The sequence below is a fragment of the Plecotus auritus genome (assembly GCF_963455305.1).
Source record: "Plecotus auritus genome assembly, chromosome: 14".
Classification (NCBI taxonomy): domain Eukaryota; kingdom Metazoa; phylum Chordata; class Mammalia; order Chiroptera; family Vespertilionidae; genus Plecotus; species Plecotus auritus.
In genome coordinates this window covers 16,590,377-16,608,095 of record NC_137780.1, presented here as the reverse complement: position 1 = coordinate 16,608,095, position 17,719 = coordinate 16,590,377, and the positions used below count along the sequence as shown (strand labels likewise).

Here is a 17,719-nt window from a genome sequence, read left to right as displayed (position 1 = left end):
TACCCAAACCAAGCAGAAGAAAAAAAATAATCAAGATTAGAACAGAAATAAATGAAATAAAAAACAGAAAAACAATAGAAAAAAAATTTGATGAAATCAAAAGTTCTTTAAAAAGATCAACAAAATTGACAAACCTATCCTGGCTAGGTAGCTCAGCTGGTCAGAGCATTCTCCTACACCAAGATTGAGAGTACGATCCCCCGTCAGGGCACATACTAAGAAGCAACCAATGAATGCATAAATAAGTGGAACAACAAATCCATGTTTCTCTCTCTCAAATCAATAAAATAAAATGGATTGACAGCCCTGGCCAGTGTGGCTTGGTTGGTTGGAGCATTGACCCGTGCACCAAAGGGTCACAGGTTCCATTCCCAGTCAGGGCACATATCCAGGTCAGGTTGCTATGCATCGATGTTTCCCTTTCTCTCTCTGTCTCTCTCCCTCCCTCTTTGCCACACTCTCTCTTGAAATCAATGAAAGCATATCCTCAAGTGAGAATTAAAGAAAAAATTGACAAACCTTTACCTAGACTGACCAAGATAATAAAAACAGGTACTTTCTTAACCTATACAACACATTTCTCTCCATTCCAATACAAAGGTCAGTCAGTATTCAGTATTTAAATATTAAAAGCATTCTCATTAAAGTGAGAAATATGTCAAAGATGTTGACTGTCACCACTTTTTAACTTTGTTTTGATGGAATTAGCCAATTAGATAAGAAAATTGTCAAGAGAAGATAAAACTACCATTATTTGTAGATAATATGACTGACCCAGAAAACTCAAGAATATTAACTATAACTGTTAAAAATAATAAGATAATTTAATAATGTGGGTGAATACAACTTGATATAAAAATATCTTTAAAAAGTCACTATCTTTTCAATATATAAATAAGAACTGGTTAGATAATAAAACAGAAGAAATATCCTATTTATGACAGCAAAAACGACAAGAACAAAAGTATTAAATACCTGGGAATACACTTAAGAAATGTGCAAGATTGTCATGGAAAAAAAATTTGAAGTCTGCTAAAACATTCTAAAACTAGGGACATTATGGTTTTTAAATAGGTGGAACTACAACCAGTTCGTGGATAGGCAGTCTCAATGTAACATATGTCAAACCCCATAAATTTATAATATTAGTGTAATACCAACAAAACTTCGATCAAGATGTTTTTCCTAGTCGGGTTGAATCTAAAGTTTACATGGAAAAAAATGTACAAGAATATTTAGGAAAATCTAAAAACAGAATAAGCAATAATGCCTTGTAGACATTTAACGAAAATATAAAGCAATATTAAAACAATTTGATACTAGCACACAGAGACAGGAGACACAGAGAAAGCCTAGAAATAATCCCAAATACATACAGAAGTCTGCCTCGTGTTGCAGGCAGCACACTAACCCAATGTGTAAATGACGGGTTACTCAGGAAATGTGACCAGGACAAGTGGTCCTCTGGGAAAAATCAGGTTGCAGTCTTACCCCATTCCTTACTCCAAAATAAATTCCAGATGGACCGAATATTTAAACATTTAAAAAATAAAATTATATAAGAAATATGAGAAGTGGGGGTGGGCTAGAATGGGTCAAAGGGGGAAAAGAGGGACATATGTAATACTTTCAACTATGAAGATTAAAAACAGAAATTTGAGAGAATTCTAGAACTATAAATTTTATACTAGGGAAGGTCTTTCTGAGCATAAACTCAGCAAATCATAAAAAGGAAAGATAGTTATATCTGACTTTTAAAATTTTTATTCAATCCTGCATGGTGAAAAATACAGAAACAAAGTGAAAAAAAAAAAAACTAAAAAAAAAAAAAATCCTACAAACTCTGAAGAAAAGTACAGCCAATATAAGCAGCCCAAAGGCTAACATTCTTAATATATACAAAATTCTTACAAACTAGTAAGAAAATGCCCGCCCAGCCGGGTATGGCTCAGCAGCTGAGCATCCACCCAGAGGTCACCAGTTCGATTCCCAGTCAGGGCACATGCCCAGGTTGCAAGTTCAATCCCCAGTAGGAAGTGTGCAGGAGGCAGCCAATCAATGATTCTCTCTCATCACTGATGTTTCTATCTATATATGTTAGGAGTTGTTAAGCATAAATAATAACCAATTTACTATAAATTATTATTATCAGAAAAAGTGTTATTTTTCTTTCCTTTGAGTTACTGACCCAGATTTTTAAATGGCTCACTGGATATAGTAAAACTGTATTAAAGATCCCTTGTTGAGTATAGGAAAATATATTCAAACTATTAGTGGCAATAAAAATTATTCCAACTTTTATGAATTGACTTTTTTGGCACTATCTTCTAAAGCTTCAATGTTAGCCGAAACCGGTTTGGCTCAGTGGATAGAGCGTCGGCCTGCGGACTGGAGGGTCCCGGGTTCGATTCCGGTGAAGGGCATGTGCCTTGGTTGCGGGCACATCCCCAGTAGGGGGTGTGCAGGAGGCAGCTGATCGATGTTTCTTTCTCATCGATGTTTCTAACTCTCTATCCCTCTCTCTTCCTCTCTGTAAAAAATCAATAAAATATATTTTAAAAAAATAATAATAAAAAATAAATAAATAAATAAAGCTTCAATGTTAATACCCTTGTTGTAGCAATTACACGTTTTATTCAACACATGGAAAGTGAAGTGACTGTGCAGGGTACAGGGTTCTTTGGTGTGATGAAAACATTCTAAAACTGGCCGTGATGCTTGCTCAATTGTGCCTATATTAAAACCATTGCGTGTCACTTTAAATAGGTGAGTGGTATGATATGGGAATTCTATCTCAATAAAACTGCTGAAACATAAAAAAGCAGGGCTCTGGAGACAGGATGTCTGCCACTTTAGTAGCAGCCTTCACTTCCTAGCTTGTGGCCCTGAGCAAGATACTTCAGTGTATGTTTTCTCATCTGAAAAATGGGAGATGATATAGTAACCTATCTCATCAGGACTGCTAAAGATCGAATCAACATAACACACATGCTGGGGAGGGGTAGGAGTGGGAGGAGAGGGGCAATGGGGGGCACCTGTAATACTCTCAATAATAAAGGCAAACTTAAAAAACAAATCAAGGGATATGCCCCAGCCAGTGTGCTCAGTGGTTAGTGTCAGTCAGAGAACCCAAGGGTCGAGGGCTCTCTGGTCAAGGGCAGGTCCCTAGGTTGCCTGTTCCCCGCTCTGGTTGGGGGGTGTGTGGGAGGCAACCACTTGATGTGGCTCTCTCACATCAATGTTTTCTTCTCTGTCTCTTCTCCTCCCTTCTCCCTTCCACTCTCTCAAAAATCAATGGAAAAACTATCCTCAAATAAGGATTAACAACAACAACAACAAAAAACAACAACACAGAGACAGAATACAAGAATTTAGAGGAGGATAAAGGAACAAGTCATGTCATGTAAATAAAACTTGAAAGAACTAGGCATGTTAAGGCTAGAAACGACAGATGCAGAAGTCTCATGCTCAGAGGCACAAAGGCCTCTGTAAGGTCGTCCTAGAAGGAACGATGTGCCTGGGAGGAAGGCAGTGGATGAGTTGAGCAGGATGGCTTTATAGTCACAAAGACTCACGTTTTCTGAATGCTTGGAAATTTTCCTAAGAAATAGCTACAGGAAAAACAGAAGTTTTAAAACAATCCACATTTAGAGAGTTGTTATTCAAATTATCCTAATAGCACACCTCTCCTAAAGTCAATACAAGGAAAAGTTATTTAACTATTTCTTATATTCATTCAACCTTGTATCCAACATCTACTGAGTCAAACTATGCACATTTAGTATTATTTCCGTTTTTTAAACTGAATTTTAGATGCTTATGTACATTTGTTATTGTCATTAAACATTTTTCAAAATACCTTTTTGTTCCTTTTACAGAACATAAACATTTTTACTGTTTGAGATTATCATAAAGGAATGTAGGCTGTTTTATGTGTGTGGTAGGGCATATTGCTGTTCACTCCTTTAATTCCTTTGATGCCAATCCCTGGCTGAGAAGAATCACCTTTACTATGACCCACCATTCTGAAAAGCCTTTAACCCTTTTGGGGGGAAATGAGCCCTGGCCGGTGGTGTTCGTTCAGTGGTTCGATTCCCAGTCATGGGCACATAACTGGGTGGCAGGTTTGATACCCACCCTGTAGGGGCTCGTGCAGGAGGCAACCAATTGATATGTCTCTCTCACATTGATGTTCCTCCCTCCCTCCCTCCCTCTCTCTCTCTCTCTCTCTCTCTCTCTCTCTCTCTCTCTCTCTCTCTCTCTCCCCTCTCCCCCCCCTCCCTTCCTCCTTCCCTCCCCTCCTCCTCCTCCCATTCTCCTTCCCTCCATTCCTTCCACTCTATCTAAAATCAATGGCAAAATATCCTTGGGTAAGGATTAACAAAACAAACAAACAAAAATGACAGGGAAGTAGGGAATGACTTTCAAAAATTAAAAATTTGATAGGGGGAAAAATCACGTTATTCTTTTTTTTAAATATATTTTTATTGATTTCAGAGAGGAAGAAAGAGGGAAAGAGAGATAGAAACATCAATGATGAGAGAGAATCATTGATTGGCTGCCTCCTACATGCCCCCTATTGGGGTTCAAGCCCACAACTGGACATGTGCTCTTGACTGGAATCGATCCTGGGACCCTTCAGTCCGTAGGCTGACACTCTATCCGCTGAGCCAAACCGGCTTGGGCCACATTATTCTTGAAGTTAATATTTCCTTACCCAATTTTCATTCATTGCTTTGATTCTTACATGTCCACCATGACTTTTTAAAAGATGCCAGACCTAGCCAGTCTGGCTCAGTGGATAAAGCATCGGCCTGTGGACTGTAAGGTCCCAGGTTCGATTCCAGTCAAGGGCACATGCCCGGGTTGTGGGCTCGTTTCCCAGTGGAGAGGGGGCCTGCAGGAGACAGCTGATCAATGCTTCTCTCTCATCATTGATGTTTCTCTCTCTCTCTCCCTCTCCCTTCCTCTCTGAAATCAATAAAATTATATTTAGGGAATGCAGACTGGTGCAGCCACTGTGGAGAACAGTATGGAGTTTCCTCAAAAAACTGAAAATGGAACTCCCATTTGACCCAGTAATCCCACTCCTAGGAATATATCCTAAGAAACCAGAAACACCAATCAGAAAGGATATATGCACCCCTATGTTCATAGCAGCACAATTTACAATAGCTAAGATGTGGAAACAGCCTAGGTGCCCGTCAGCAGATGACTGGATCAGAAAACTATGGTACATCTACACAATGGAATACTATGCTGCCATAAAAAAGAAGGAATTACTACCATTTGTAGGCACTTGGATGGAATTAGAGAACATTATGCTAAGTGAAATAAGCCAGTCAATGAAAGAAAAATACCACATGATCCCACTCATTTGGGGATAATGAAAAACATTATAAACTGATGAACAAAAAGATAGTTACAGAGGCAGTAAAGCATCAAACAGACTGTCAAATTACAGCGGTAAGGTTAGGGAGAGGTGGGGGAAATAAGAGATCAACTGAAGGACTTGTATGCATGCATATAAGAGTAACCAACGGATGCAAAACATTGGGGGGTGAGGGCATGTATGGGAGTGGGGTGGGGGGGGGGCAATGGTAAGATATGTACACATATAATACCTTAATAAAAATTTGAAAAAAAAAGTATATTTAAAAAATAATAATAATTTAAAAAATACAAATAAAAAATGCCAAAGTGAAAAGGAGATATTATTTCATGGTATATATGTTCCTCTTTTGGATAAAGGAAGTCTTTCTTCAACATGCTTCCCTCAGTGATAAAGTAAAATTCTCTCTCATCTCCATGCCAAATTCCAAACTGATTCCATATTGCCAAACCCATTTGCTTAATGTCCACTATCTCCATTCTTATAAGAAAGTGTGTATTTGTAAGACTGAGGACTGGCTTTCTACTCTGGTTTCAAGTCCATCAATAAAATAATGGCATTTTCTAGGTAACTACAATAGTTGAGTTGGAGCACTGATTTAAAGAAAAGAACTTGTTACTCAAAATGTACTATAAATATAAACTTATTACACTGAGCAATTGCTCACTTCCTATCACATGAAACGAAATTTTAGCACACACATACCTGTGGAACCATTGCAACCCTCTGGTTTCTTTTAGGTGATCTTGTATTTATTTGTCTGTCATCTTCATCAGAAAAGAATCGACTTCGCTTTGAATTTCTGAAAGGCTATGATATAAATTATTTTATTTCATGAAAAGACTCAACACTTCCCATTTCTGTCCCAAAATATAATTCTATATTGGAAAGTACAGCTAACTCCAGATTATCAGCACAGAAGGATAAGTTATAGGTAATACGAAGTACAAATGATCTCAGATTTAGACAGTAGTGAGATACATATTTATGTGAAATGTTTACAAATCAAACACCTAGCTGATGATTAAGTTAGACCCCAAATCTCATTAGTGCACTAGCAGCTCTGAATGAAAACCGGAAAATAAGTTCTGGAAATTCCAGTTCTTATTCTGTTGGTGTCTGGGTTAACGCCAGCCAGGTGTATCACATATGCTGCTGCATAGGGCTGGGCTAGGGCAGTTACTAGGCCACTCTAGAGGGTAAATCTAAATGTATATAATACACTAGATCTGAGATCAAAAATTGTCAACTGAATTTCCATTTATAGATAAAAATATGAGATACCTATAACAGATACCTGATAAATGCCTGTAGAACTAAAAAAAAACTGAAGTGCCCAAAGTACATCATATATTTAAGGGTGTATAATATGAAAAATTTTACAGTCCATTCTAGGTTCAGAGGTCTCATTAAAAGAACAGAAATAATATCCCATAGTACCTGCATCCTTTTTCAAATCCTTCTTCCACTATTCAAGACAGAGCTTCATGCCTATTTAGAAGGGAGGGAGGTACAGAGAGCTAGCAACATATGGGCAGCATCCAATCGGGTCAAGGTTAGAGGTTAGGATCTTGAAATTAAATCCACTGAGAGTCTCAACACTCCATAGCCCTTGACTGGAAGCCCTTCTCCCCTGCTTCCTCCCAAGAGGAGGAAGAGAATGATGGTGACAGACCGGACGGGAGTGTAGGAAGCCCTGCACACTCACTGTGGTCACCTGTCCAGGTAGTGTGACCACTGCTGTGTGTCCCAGCTCCAGGCTGGTTTCAGGACTGACCCCTAAAGCCTCCTAGGCAGGGGAGGAGCAGAGGTCCTCCAAACCATGAGTCATGCCAACTACATGCTCACCTCTACTTGCCACCCCTAAGCGCAGCCTTGCCCTACACAAGATGTTACTCTTTTACCACTTACCTATGTACCTTTTTGTAGGGACCGGAGCCATGCACAGTTTACTAGCTAACAAAAGCACGAGTTTGGGTAGTTGGAGTTTGTTTGTTTTTGCCTATTTAACAAATGCTTCATAATGACCAGGTTATCACCGACTACAGGTTATTTACTTACATATGATCATATACTGCTCAATGGCACTGAAAGACTCAAATGCTTGCCCTAGTGGGGTAGTTCAGTTGGTTAGAGTGCCTTCCTGATATGCTAAGGTTGTGGGTTCGGTCCCCCCCACCCTCCGCCCCAGTTAGGGCACATACAGGAAGCAACTAATGAATGCATAAATTAGTGGAACAACAAATTGATGTTTCTCTCTTTCTCTCAAATCAATGAATTAAAAAAAAACACCAAACCTCAAATGCTTAAAGGTGGGGGGAAACCTTGGAAAATTTTTACTGTGCTGTAAGAACTTGCACATGACAATAATACAAACAATTTAGCTATCATATTCTAAAAACTAATTCCTTACCATTTCCACAGCAGAGCCTGTATTCCTGCCTTTCCAAACAGGTGTTTTTTGTAAAGAACTGAACTTTTCATTCCATGTGTTAGATAAGCTTCCCTCTGTAATAAATAATTATTACTAATAAGATTTAAGTTTAGTTCAAAGGATTTCATACTATGAACATTGCCTTTTTAATAATAGCAATATAACTGAAATATTTACCAAGATGAAAAAAAAATACACTGATCATAACTTTAGTTTATTACAAATGAAAGGTCTCATCTGTGTTTTTGTTGTGTTTTGGTTTTTTTTTTGTCAAACTCTAAGTAACTTGGCAAGGCAATGCATCTTGAAAATATTAAATTTTCTTATTAAAATATGTGTGGTTTCTTTCTTCTTGGTTTTTAGTAATCCCTCTACTCTAATTTTCCAAGAACTATCTCATAAATGCAATCTAATCGAAAGCAGGCAAAGAAAAAAACTTCTTCTAACCTTGAATTTAGAGCATATTTCTAAATGTTTTCTACTTCAATATATGAACCTTGATATTCAAAAAAGGAAATGTGTGGTGTTTCTGTTTTCCTTAATTCTTGAGTTGTATGCAACCAGAGAGATTCAATCAAGTGGCTGACTAGACATACTATGAAAAGAAGGATGAGTTTAACTTTTATAAAAAGGATATCTTTATACAGAGAGAAACACAGAACCCTGGGATGGATATACCAAATGCAGTTAGCTTCATTTCCTTCCAGCTGCTCATCAGCATTTTCTAATTTTTTTCTATAAGAAACTTTATCGTGTGTGTGTGTGTGTGTGTGTATGGATACATGTATTTTTTAAAGAAAAGTGATTTTAATATTGAGGAAGAATATGAAACACTTTTATTAAGTACTAAGTATTTTATAATAATGAAATACTTTTTTAATAAGTACAAAAGAAAAAAGGTAGGATGGGGTTGATCTTGGTAGGCAAATAAATTAGGGTAACTCTGGAAGGTAAGTGTTCTCAAGCCAGATTTAATTTGGTAAATCACCAATTCAAAGCACAACACAGTAGTTTTAAAAATTAAAAGGACTGATGAACCTTAGAATATCTAGCTTAGTTACAAATGTACTTACCTAGTAGAATCTTGTTCAAAAGGTAAAATTTCAAAATGAGCTATATTAAGAAGGTTGGTCTAATGTACTACTTACAGAAAAAAATAGCAAGACCAAGGAACATTATCTTTTTTTCTCAGAAAAGGAAATTATAATTGTTCTTTTATTTTTAAAAGATTTGCATTATTACTTAAAGGCAAGATTCTTAAAAAATAAGCTATTATGCGAAAATACAGCTTAGCACCCTAACCGGTTTGGCTCAGTGGACAGAGCATCGGCCTGTGGACTCAAGGGTCCCAGGTTTGATTCCGGTCAAGGGCATGTACCTTGGTTGCAGGCACATTCCCGGTAGGGGGTGTGCAGGAGGCAGCTGCTTGATGTTTCTCTCTCAACAATGTTTCTAACTCTCTCTCCCTCTCCCTTCCTCTGTAAAAAATCCATAAAATATATTTTTAAAAAATACAGCTTAGCATAATTGTTTAATGAATGTTTAAAAAATAAATGTTTTAAATCTAATAAGAAAGTTCTTTAATCAATAATTCTAGGGGGAAAAAAATTCTTAGTAATTTCTAACATCCAAGGACCAATTTATAACGGCATATGAATGTAAAATTGTCAACAGTGGAAACCAGTATTGAAAAGCTATAATGAATCATAACTTAGAAGAGAGAAACACTAACCCACATTCATTCAATGAATTAAACCTCTAGCTTATGCCATACCTACAGAATCATGGTGGGACCCTTACCTTTTAAACTGACAAGGGCTTTTGCTGAAGAGCCTGCAATTAAAACAAATCACTATTATTTCATAATCAAAGTGAGAGAAAAAGAACTTGATTTGGGGGTAAAAGCAATCCATTTAGTTTTAGCGATGTTGAGTTTGAAGTGATGGTGGGTGTGCAATTAGAAATAACTAGTAGACAATTCAAGCTATAGACCTGAACTCAGAAGGTAAGGAAGAACTGGAGAGAGACATCTGGGAGTCTTACAGAAGTTGTGAGAAGTGGAGACCTTTCCTAGGGAGAATATGTAGAAAGAGGGGAATGAAGACGACTTAAGGACAGACACTATTTTGCATCTTCATCTAGAAGTGTGCTGGTGTTGGAGAAGGAAAAGAGAAGGGAACTGACATTTACTGAGGCAAAGATCAGAGTGGCAATACAGTGGGAAAAACCAAAATGACCCCGGCACTGTCGCAGCAGGCAGCAAGTCCCTTGGACATGCAGAATGCTGGGATGTGCCGCACTTCAAGATCCAGGCTGCAAAGGGGTTCAGGAAAGGCAAGGGGGACTAGCTTAGAGGTGGAGGGTTCACTGGCTAACACAAACTTTAGTGAGTATTAGAATAATCAGGACGCTCCTCCAACACAAAGAGCCTGTGCGATAATAAAGGTCGCTAGGGCAGTGGTCAGCAAACTCATTAGTCAACAGAGCCAAACATCAACAGTACAACGATTGAAATTTCTTTTGAGAGCCAAATTTTTTAAACTTAAACTTCTTCTAATGCCACTTCTTCAAAATAGACTTGCCCAGGCCGTGGTATTTTGTGGAAGAGCCACACTCAAGGGGTCAAAGAGCCGCATGTGGCTCGCGAGCCGCAGTTTGCCGACTACTGCACTAGGGGATTCTGGTGCAGGTAACCACAGGCTCACTGAGAAACAGTGAGCTTCTGGTGTGAATAAAGGATAGGATTTTTATGAAAAAGGGAGAGCACTAAATTGAAAATCTCTGAATTGAACGTGTGAGCTGCAAAGAAGTCTAAGTCATCTGAAAAATAATGAAGGGTGATCTCTGTCACTTATATGTGGCATCAAACAAACCAACAAACTCACACAGGTACAGAGAAGAGACTGATGGCTGCCAGGATGGGGGAAATAGGTGAAAAGTACAGACTTCCAGTTATAAGACAAACACATCCTGGGGATGTGATGTACAGCATGGTGACTATAGTTAACAATACTATGTTCTGTATCTGAAAGTTGCTAGAACAGATCTTAAAAGTTCTCATCACAAGGAAAAAACTTGTAACAATGGGTATAAATGGGTGTTAGCAAGACTTACTGTGGTAATAACTTTTGCTCTATATAATAAAGAGGTAATATGCAAATTGACCCTCAAGCCCTTACAAGATGGCTACCTACGACCAGGCTAGCAGGGGGGTTAGTGAGGGACAACCAAACGACTGAACAGCAGGCTGCATGGGGCGACCAGGCTGGCAGGGGGGCTGTGAGGGGCGATCAAGCCGGCAGGGGGGGTCAGTTGGGGGTGACCAGGCCAGCAGGGGGGGCAGTTGGGGAAAACCAGGCCATCGGGGGGGACAGTTAGGGGCGACCAGGCCAGCACTGGGGCAACTAGGCCGGTGGGGAGGGGAGTAAGAGGTGGCCAGGCTGGTGGGGGGGGACAGTTAGGAGCAACCAGGCCAGCAGAGGGGGGCAGTTGGGGGCAACCAGGCTGGCAAGGGGGCAGTAAGGGGTGACCAGGCAGGCAGACAGGTGAGCAATTAGGAGCCAGCGGTCCAGGATTGAGAGCGATGTCCGACTGCCGGTTTAGGCCCGATCCCAGGGATCGGGCCTAAACCGGCAGTCAGACATCCCCCAAGGGGTCCTGGATTGGAGAGGGTGCAGGCTGGGCTGAGGGCACCACCCTCCCATGCACAAATTTCGTGCACCGGGCCTCTAGTATATCTATAATAATAAAAGCGTAATATGCTAATTAGATCGGATGTCCTTCTGGACGAAGTTGCCGCAGCGGGGCTGAGGCCGAGGCAGAGAAGGGGGCTACCGCAGCAGCGGCGGGGCCAAGCCCCCTGCACAAATTTTGTGCACCGGGCCTCTAGTATATATATGTGTATATATATACACACATACATTTATATATATCAAATCATTATGTTGTACACCTAAAACAATACAATGTTACATCAATTATAAAAAGAAATTAACAGAGGGAAAAACACCCTTTCTATGCTCCAAACTGAAGTTATTCATAGAATTATAGATGAACAAATCTTCTGTTTAGAACCCCTATTATTTTCTTTTACTAGTCAAATTATTCATCATTCCTAGTTTTCAATTTTGTTTTATTTCATAACCAGCTACTTTCTCATCTCAGTTACTATGACATCCATTTATATTTGTAAGACTACAATCTAAGTCAGACAGCAGTGAAGTCATTTGAAATGTGGTCAGTGATTTGCATTGAGAAAGGACAATTTTTTAAATGGCATGTTCAAAATGTGTGTAAACATCTTTAAGGAGCCACTACACATATAAACACTGATAAATAAAAGATAATCTCAGGGGATAAAGAAAGAACATGAACTTAGTACAGAAATCAGTGAAGAAAGATTCTCGGTGTTTAACAAAAGTAGCAGTGAGTTACGACTCATAAACAAACAGACCTTAACTGAGAAGCAACAGATACAGTATTGCCGTTCTGGCTATGAAACATTTTGATGCATCTCAGATCCTTAAACCTCAACTGACTTTTCCTCCACTGGGCAGTAGAATAGACAACCCATAACATCAAAGCCACTGTTGCTTTCACTCTACCCTCTTGCCCAGATGTGGAGAATGGTTAACAGGACAACTTCACAGCTTCTGTGTGGCAAATTGAAGTTTAATGACCAAAGGCAGTGAAGCTGTGGGGGAGAAGTTGGGGAGAAATGCTGTCAAGTCTTGCTAAGAAACCTCAAACAACACAACACAACAGAAACAGTGGTGGTGGGCAGGACACACCCACGCAGCGTGGCTACCATGAGAAATACGGCTCATTTGAGAACAAGAAGTGGTCTTGCACTCATTTGGGAGTATGTATGGACTGCCAGCTGCACCCGTCCCTGCTTATAGGAACACGGGGCAGGACAGCATGAAAAGCAGCTGGAGCCCCGGCTCTCACAGAATTTACATTCTAGTGAGGGGAGGCAAACACCACCTGAGCCAAATAATGCAGGACGACATGAACAGGGAATGTGGAGTGGGCGAGGAGGGAAGACTATTTTTCTATAAAATGCTCATGATTAGCTTCTCTAAAGATGGTATTTGAGCAGAGATCTGAAGGAGAGGTGTGAGCAGCAAGGATAGCCATTCCAGCTCCATGAAGGCAGGAACTCTATCTGGGGGTTCTGACCTATCTCCTTTCACCTTTTACCTTTTTTGAGAAAAAGCGTTGCAGAGTGGCTGAGAGCAGATTGAGACTAGCTGTATTTGAATCGTGGCTCTTCCACATTCTTGCTCTGTTGCCTTAAGCAAGTCACTTAAGCTCTCTGTGCAGCTGATTCATCATTTGTAAAATGGGGATTACACGAGTTAATACACGGAAAAGTATTTAGAGAACAATGCCCATAGTACATGGCCAATTCTTCTATCATGCTGTTAGTATGACTTTTGTCAATAAAAAAACACACAACTATTAGGTTAAGAACATAGGTTTTACAGGCATGTGAATTTAAGTTAGAATCCTGCTCTAACTGGATATGTTCATTCATTCATTCAACAAATACTCGCTGAGTGACAGCACTATTCTAAGGGCTGGGTTCCAGGAAGGAAAAGATAAGCAACGCTTCTGCTCTCGGGAGCCTGCACACACAGTAGGCAAGCACACAGTGGGAGGAGACACACAGTAGGCCACCACACAGAATGATAATCACATTTGGGCAGTTGTTATAAAGGAAACCAAGGAGGTGAGCTGAGTGTGGGGAGTGACTTTACACAGGGCAGTCAGGGAAGGGTTCTCGGAGGAGGGAAGATCTGAAAGGGACCAATCATGCGAGAGCAGGAAGTCAAACCAGAGTTTGGTAGAACAGCAGGTAAAAAAAAAAAACAACCTGAGGTAGAAAGTCTAGCATATTCAAGGGAGGGAGGGAGGGAGGGAGGGAGGCCAAGTTAGAGGAGTAGCTAGCAAGGGGCATGGTATGAAAAAAGTCAGAGAAGCCAGCCAGGTGCTATGCATGGGACTGGAATGAAGCAAACTGTAATGGCACCTTCTCTAGTGCAACTTCTAACCAGAGTTAACCACCACACTGACCGATGTAAAGCTGCAACTGTGACAGCTGCCACTCAGAAGTGACATAGCGGTATGAAAAGATTGGATAAGAAGATGTCATCTTTGTCAGGGAGGAGAGGAAAAGCATCTGAAGACACGTAAAAAGGGACCTAAAGGGTAAGCAGCAGTGACCCGGAAGTGACGGGAAGGAAGAGCATGCCAAGTGGAGGGAAGAGCAGGCGCAAAGGCCCTGCCTGGTGAGTGTAGGGAATGAAGAAGATCAGAACGAGAGGACAGTGCTATCAAATAAAGCCGGGGGGGGGGGGGGGGGCAAGGGGGAGGGGGGGCAGATCATGGAGGTGTTTTAGGCAGCAGGGTGGCATATACCTATCTATTCCGTCACTCTAATGTGTGCAGGTTGAGGTGGGATGGCAGGGGTGGGTCTGAAGATTTTGAGAGGCTGAAATCATTAGTGCAAGGAATGAATGCTGACAGCGTGGACGGGGGTGTGGTGAGAAGTAGACAGAATTTTTTTTAAGGCAAAAGTTACAAGACTTAGTAAAGGCTTAAATAGGGAAAGTAAAAAAGGGGGAAGTTCCAAATATAACCTCTAGGTTTCAGCTGAACGCATAGTGAAGCCATTCATTAAGACAGGAACCTCTGGAAGGGTCTCTCTCCTGGGATGGGATTATGAGGTGGATCTTGAACCCGTGAAGTTTGAGGGGCCTCAGGCATCTAAGAGGAGATGTGAAACAGGCAAGAGATATCAAGAACAGGAGCTCCCAAGGGAAGACCTGGGCTGCAGATAGCCTCAGTTTCCTCAAACATAAAATCAAACGAGGAAGAGTACTTACCGCAACTGAAATGAGGGTTAAATGAGCAAATGCACCCAGCAGCTGGTTTGCTTTTGGCATTGATGATGCTAGACCGGCTACTGGCTAGTTTATTAGCTAGTACCCTTGACTAAAACTGGCAAAGGGACCTATCACTATTCCCTGTGTCCCTTCTCAAGTTTCAGCTCATTTTACTAATAATGCCTCTTTCCCTACATTCAACTCCATTTAAATGAAGTATTTCTGTGGACTGATTTGTGACAAGCATGTGAATTTAAGTTAGAGTGACAAGCCAGGTAAGGCAATCCCTGCTTTCCGGAAGCTGTGGGCTGGCTAAACAAGATCTACCACACACACGCCCGCCCCACCCCACCCCGTGGCCCGCGATGTCACAAAGTAACAAGTGAAGTAACACCGCTGAGGCGCAAATATTCCAATGACAGTTGTAAGGAAACCACTTAAAACACCTCTCATTTTAACAGAATGACTACAGTAACCAAGATAACGGCTCTCGTGGTTGCCACTTCTAAGAGGTGATAAAGAATCTTTACGGCCAAGATGGCGAGGACCTCAGATGACAGCCCACGGCGCTCGTGGGCCCCTCGGCACTGGGGAACGTCCTACATCACCATCAACCGTGCTGGCCACGCCGTAAAGCTCCTGGGTGCCCACAGCTGCGCCCTGCCCGGCCCAGTGGCCGCTAGCCACGTGTGACTATCTGAAATTCAACAGAACGAAAATTACATAAAATTGAAAATTCAGCTCCTGTCACTCCAGCCACGTCTGAAGGGCTCCACAGCCGCCCTGGCCACGGGAAACATGTCCGTCCTGCGGCTCAGCCCGGGTCCGAGCACACGCCCGGCACCGACCTTTAACCTGGGAGCAGGTGAGCGCACATCACACGGAAGCAGCGTGGCTCTCGTCCTCAGTGGCACCTGCCTCCGGCACAGGTAAGACCTAGCAGTGACTGGCCCTTTCCTGCCAACTCTCAGGACTGACAGAGCCCATAACGGGGCAGTGAGTGGGGCAGGACCTCCTAGTGATGACCTGAGGCGGTTGCCCTTCCCACGCTGCACACAACACGCGCATTACACGCACCACCGAGTCCACAGCGCGCGGGGGTTCGCCTTGTTTACTTGCTCGACGCGAGCGAGCGCGCAGGTCCGGGCAGGTGGGCGCCGTGAGGCGGGTGGGGTCGGGAAGCGCCCCCGCGCGCGGGTCACGTCCGTGGGGAAAGGTCCCCGCGACTCTGAAGCCGCCGTCGCCCAGAGCAGCCGGCGGGACGGGCCGCGGGGAGGGGCCGCCGGGCCCTGGCGCCCCGGGGGAGGGCGGCCACCTGTGGTCCCGGGGAGGCCAGCCTCTGACACGGAAACACTTCCCGGTGGACACCGGGTGCGGCGGCGGGGACCGCAGGGCCTGGGGGCAGGATGCGACAGGCGCTCGGCGGCGGCGGCGGCGGCGCGGGGGCTGGGACCCCTCCGCCGAGCCCTCCGCCCGGGACAGCGAGTTACATAACCCGCCGCGTCCCTCCGCGCCGGGCGAGGGGCTGACGGGAGGACAGTCCCCGGCCAGGGGCCCCCTTCCCGCCTCGGCCCGCCCCCGAGCCTGACAGCCCCCGCCTCCGCCCCGCACGGGCTGGGCCCCGGGCTCTCGGTTTCCGGCCCTGGCGTTCCCGCAACCCCAGAAACCCACACACAGACACCATAACAAAGGCGGCGACGCGGCGGCCGCCGGGGGGAGGACGGGGAACCGCGGCGGGGCTGGGGGCCGCCCACCTGCCGGGCGGAGGGCACGGGCGCCCGTCGCGGCCGGGGCCGCCCGCGGGCAGGCGGCCGGCGGGAGGAGGGGGTGCTCTGCGGTGCTACTCACTCTCGTCCGGCAACTGGTCGAGCTCCGCCATCTTGAACGAGCCGCGCCGCTTTTTCAAAGGCTGCCCGCCGCGGTGCATTGTGGGGCGGAGGCTGCTGCGAGGGAGGTTCGAATGCGAGCGCGGCCGCAGCGCCGCCGCCCGCCGTCCGCCGCCCGCCGCTCCCCGCTCCCCGCTCCCGCCGCGCCGGCCGAGGGCGCTGAGGGCCGGGCCCCGCCGCTGCGGAGGGGGCGCCGCGGGTGGAGCAGCCTTGCCCCTGCGCCCGGCCCGGCCGGAGGGGAGGCCGCGCCGCGGGAGCTGGAGCGCGGGGGTCGCCGCGCGAGCTCTTGAGTCCCGCCGCCCCCCTGCCCCCGCCCCGGGCTCGCTCCCGGCGCGCCGTTCGCGGCCGGCGCTGCAGCTGCGGGAGCTGCGGGCTGTATGCTCCGAGGGGAAGGGAGCGCCGGTGGGAGGGGGCGCGGGGCGGGGCGGCACCTGTGGGCCGGCGGCGGGGAGCCCCTGGAGCCGGGGCGGCACCCGAGGGAAAGCAGCTCGGAGTCCGTTTCCACGGGTCCCCAAACCCACGCTCCTCCGGCGTCGCCGCCCCCCTTTCTCCGGAAAGGCGGGGGAGGGCTCAGGCCGCAGCCCGCCGCGGGTCCGTCCAGGACTCGGGGTTCCGGTCGGGACACCCGCTTCCCAGTGTGGACCCGCGCCTGGAAGAGAGACCTGGACAGGTCGCGGCTCCGCAGGCGAGGGGCAGCTCCGGGCCGCCTCGCTCAGCCTGGCGTCCACTCGCGCCGGGGCGCGGGAAGCGCTTGCGGAGCCGGGGGGGCCGGGCCGGTGCGGAGGTCCCGCGGGGAGGACTCGGACTGTCCGTCGCCGCGCGGGGCCCAGGAACCCCGACCACACGGGGTGGGCGCCGGCGAGGACCCAGCCAGGTCTGCAGAAGCCGGAGAGACGCGCCGTCCCTCGGTCCCGCTGTCGGGAAACGAGCCCTGCCGCCTCCCCACGACTCCCGCCGCCGCGGTTGCTGAGTCCCCTTCTCTCCTGGGGTCTGCGGGGTGGGGACGGGGTGCCGTCAGGCGGTACCGAGGGCCACGTCCCCGGGTCGGGGCCTGAGGCGGGGCTGCGGGGCCCGGCCCGGCCCGCGAGCAGGGAGGGGCGCTTGTCGGAGCCCGAGA

General features: G+C 45.3%; 1 protein-coding gene across 3 annotated transcripts in view; it reads right to left on the bottom strand.

Moving 5' to 3' along the window:
* LIN9 (lin-9 DREAM MuvB core complex component) overlaps nt 1-16,643 on the bottom strand; it is a gene marked incomplete at its 5' end in the record, with an annotated part of 73,255 nt that extends 56,612 nt beyond the window's left edge. The window contains 4 exons of one of the 3 annotated variants that reach the window (XM_080651138.1): nt 6,098-6,202; nt 7,806-7,900; nt 9,627-9,659; nt 16,565-16,643. In XM_080651138.1, the coding sequence (XP_080507264.1) occupies nt 6,098-6,202; nt 7,806-7,900; nt 9,627-9,659; nt 16,565-16,643 (312 nt within the window). Of the gene's footprint in view, nt 1-6,097; nt 6,203-6,832; nt 6,884-7,805; nt 7,901-9,626; nt 9,660-14,470; nt 14,585-16,564 lie in introns of those variants that run through there. The other 2 variants (XM_080651139.1, XM_080651140.1) reach the window with 2 other exon arrangements.
* Nucleotides 16,644-17,719: the final 1,076 nt, after the last annotated feature.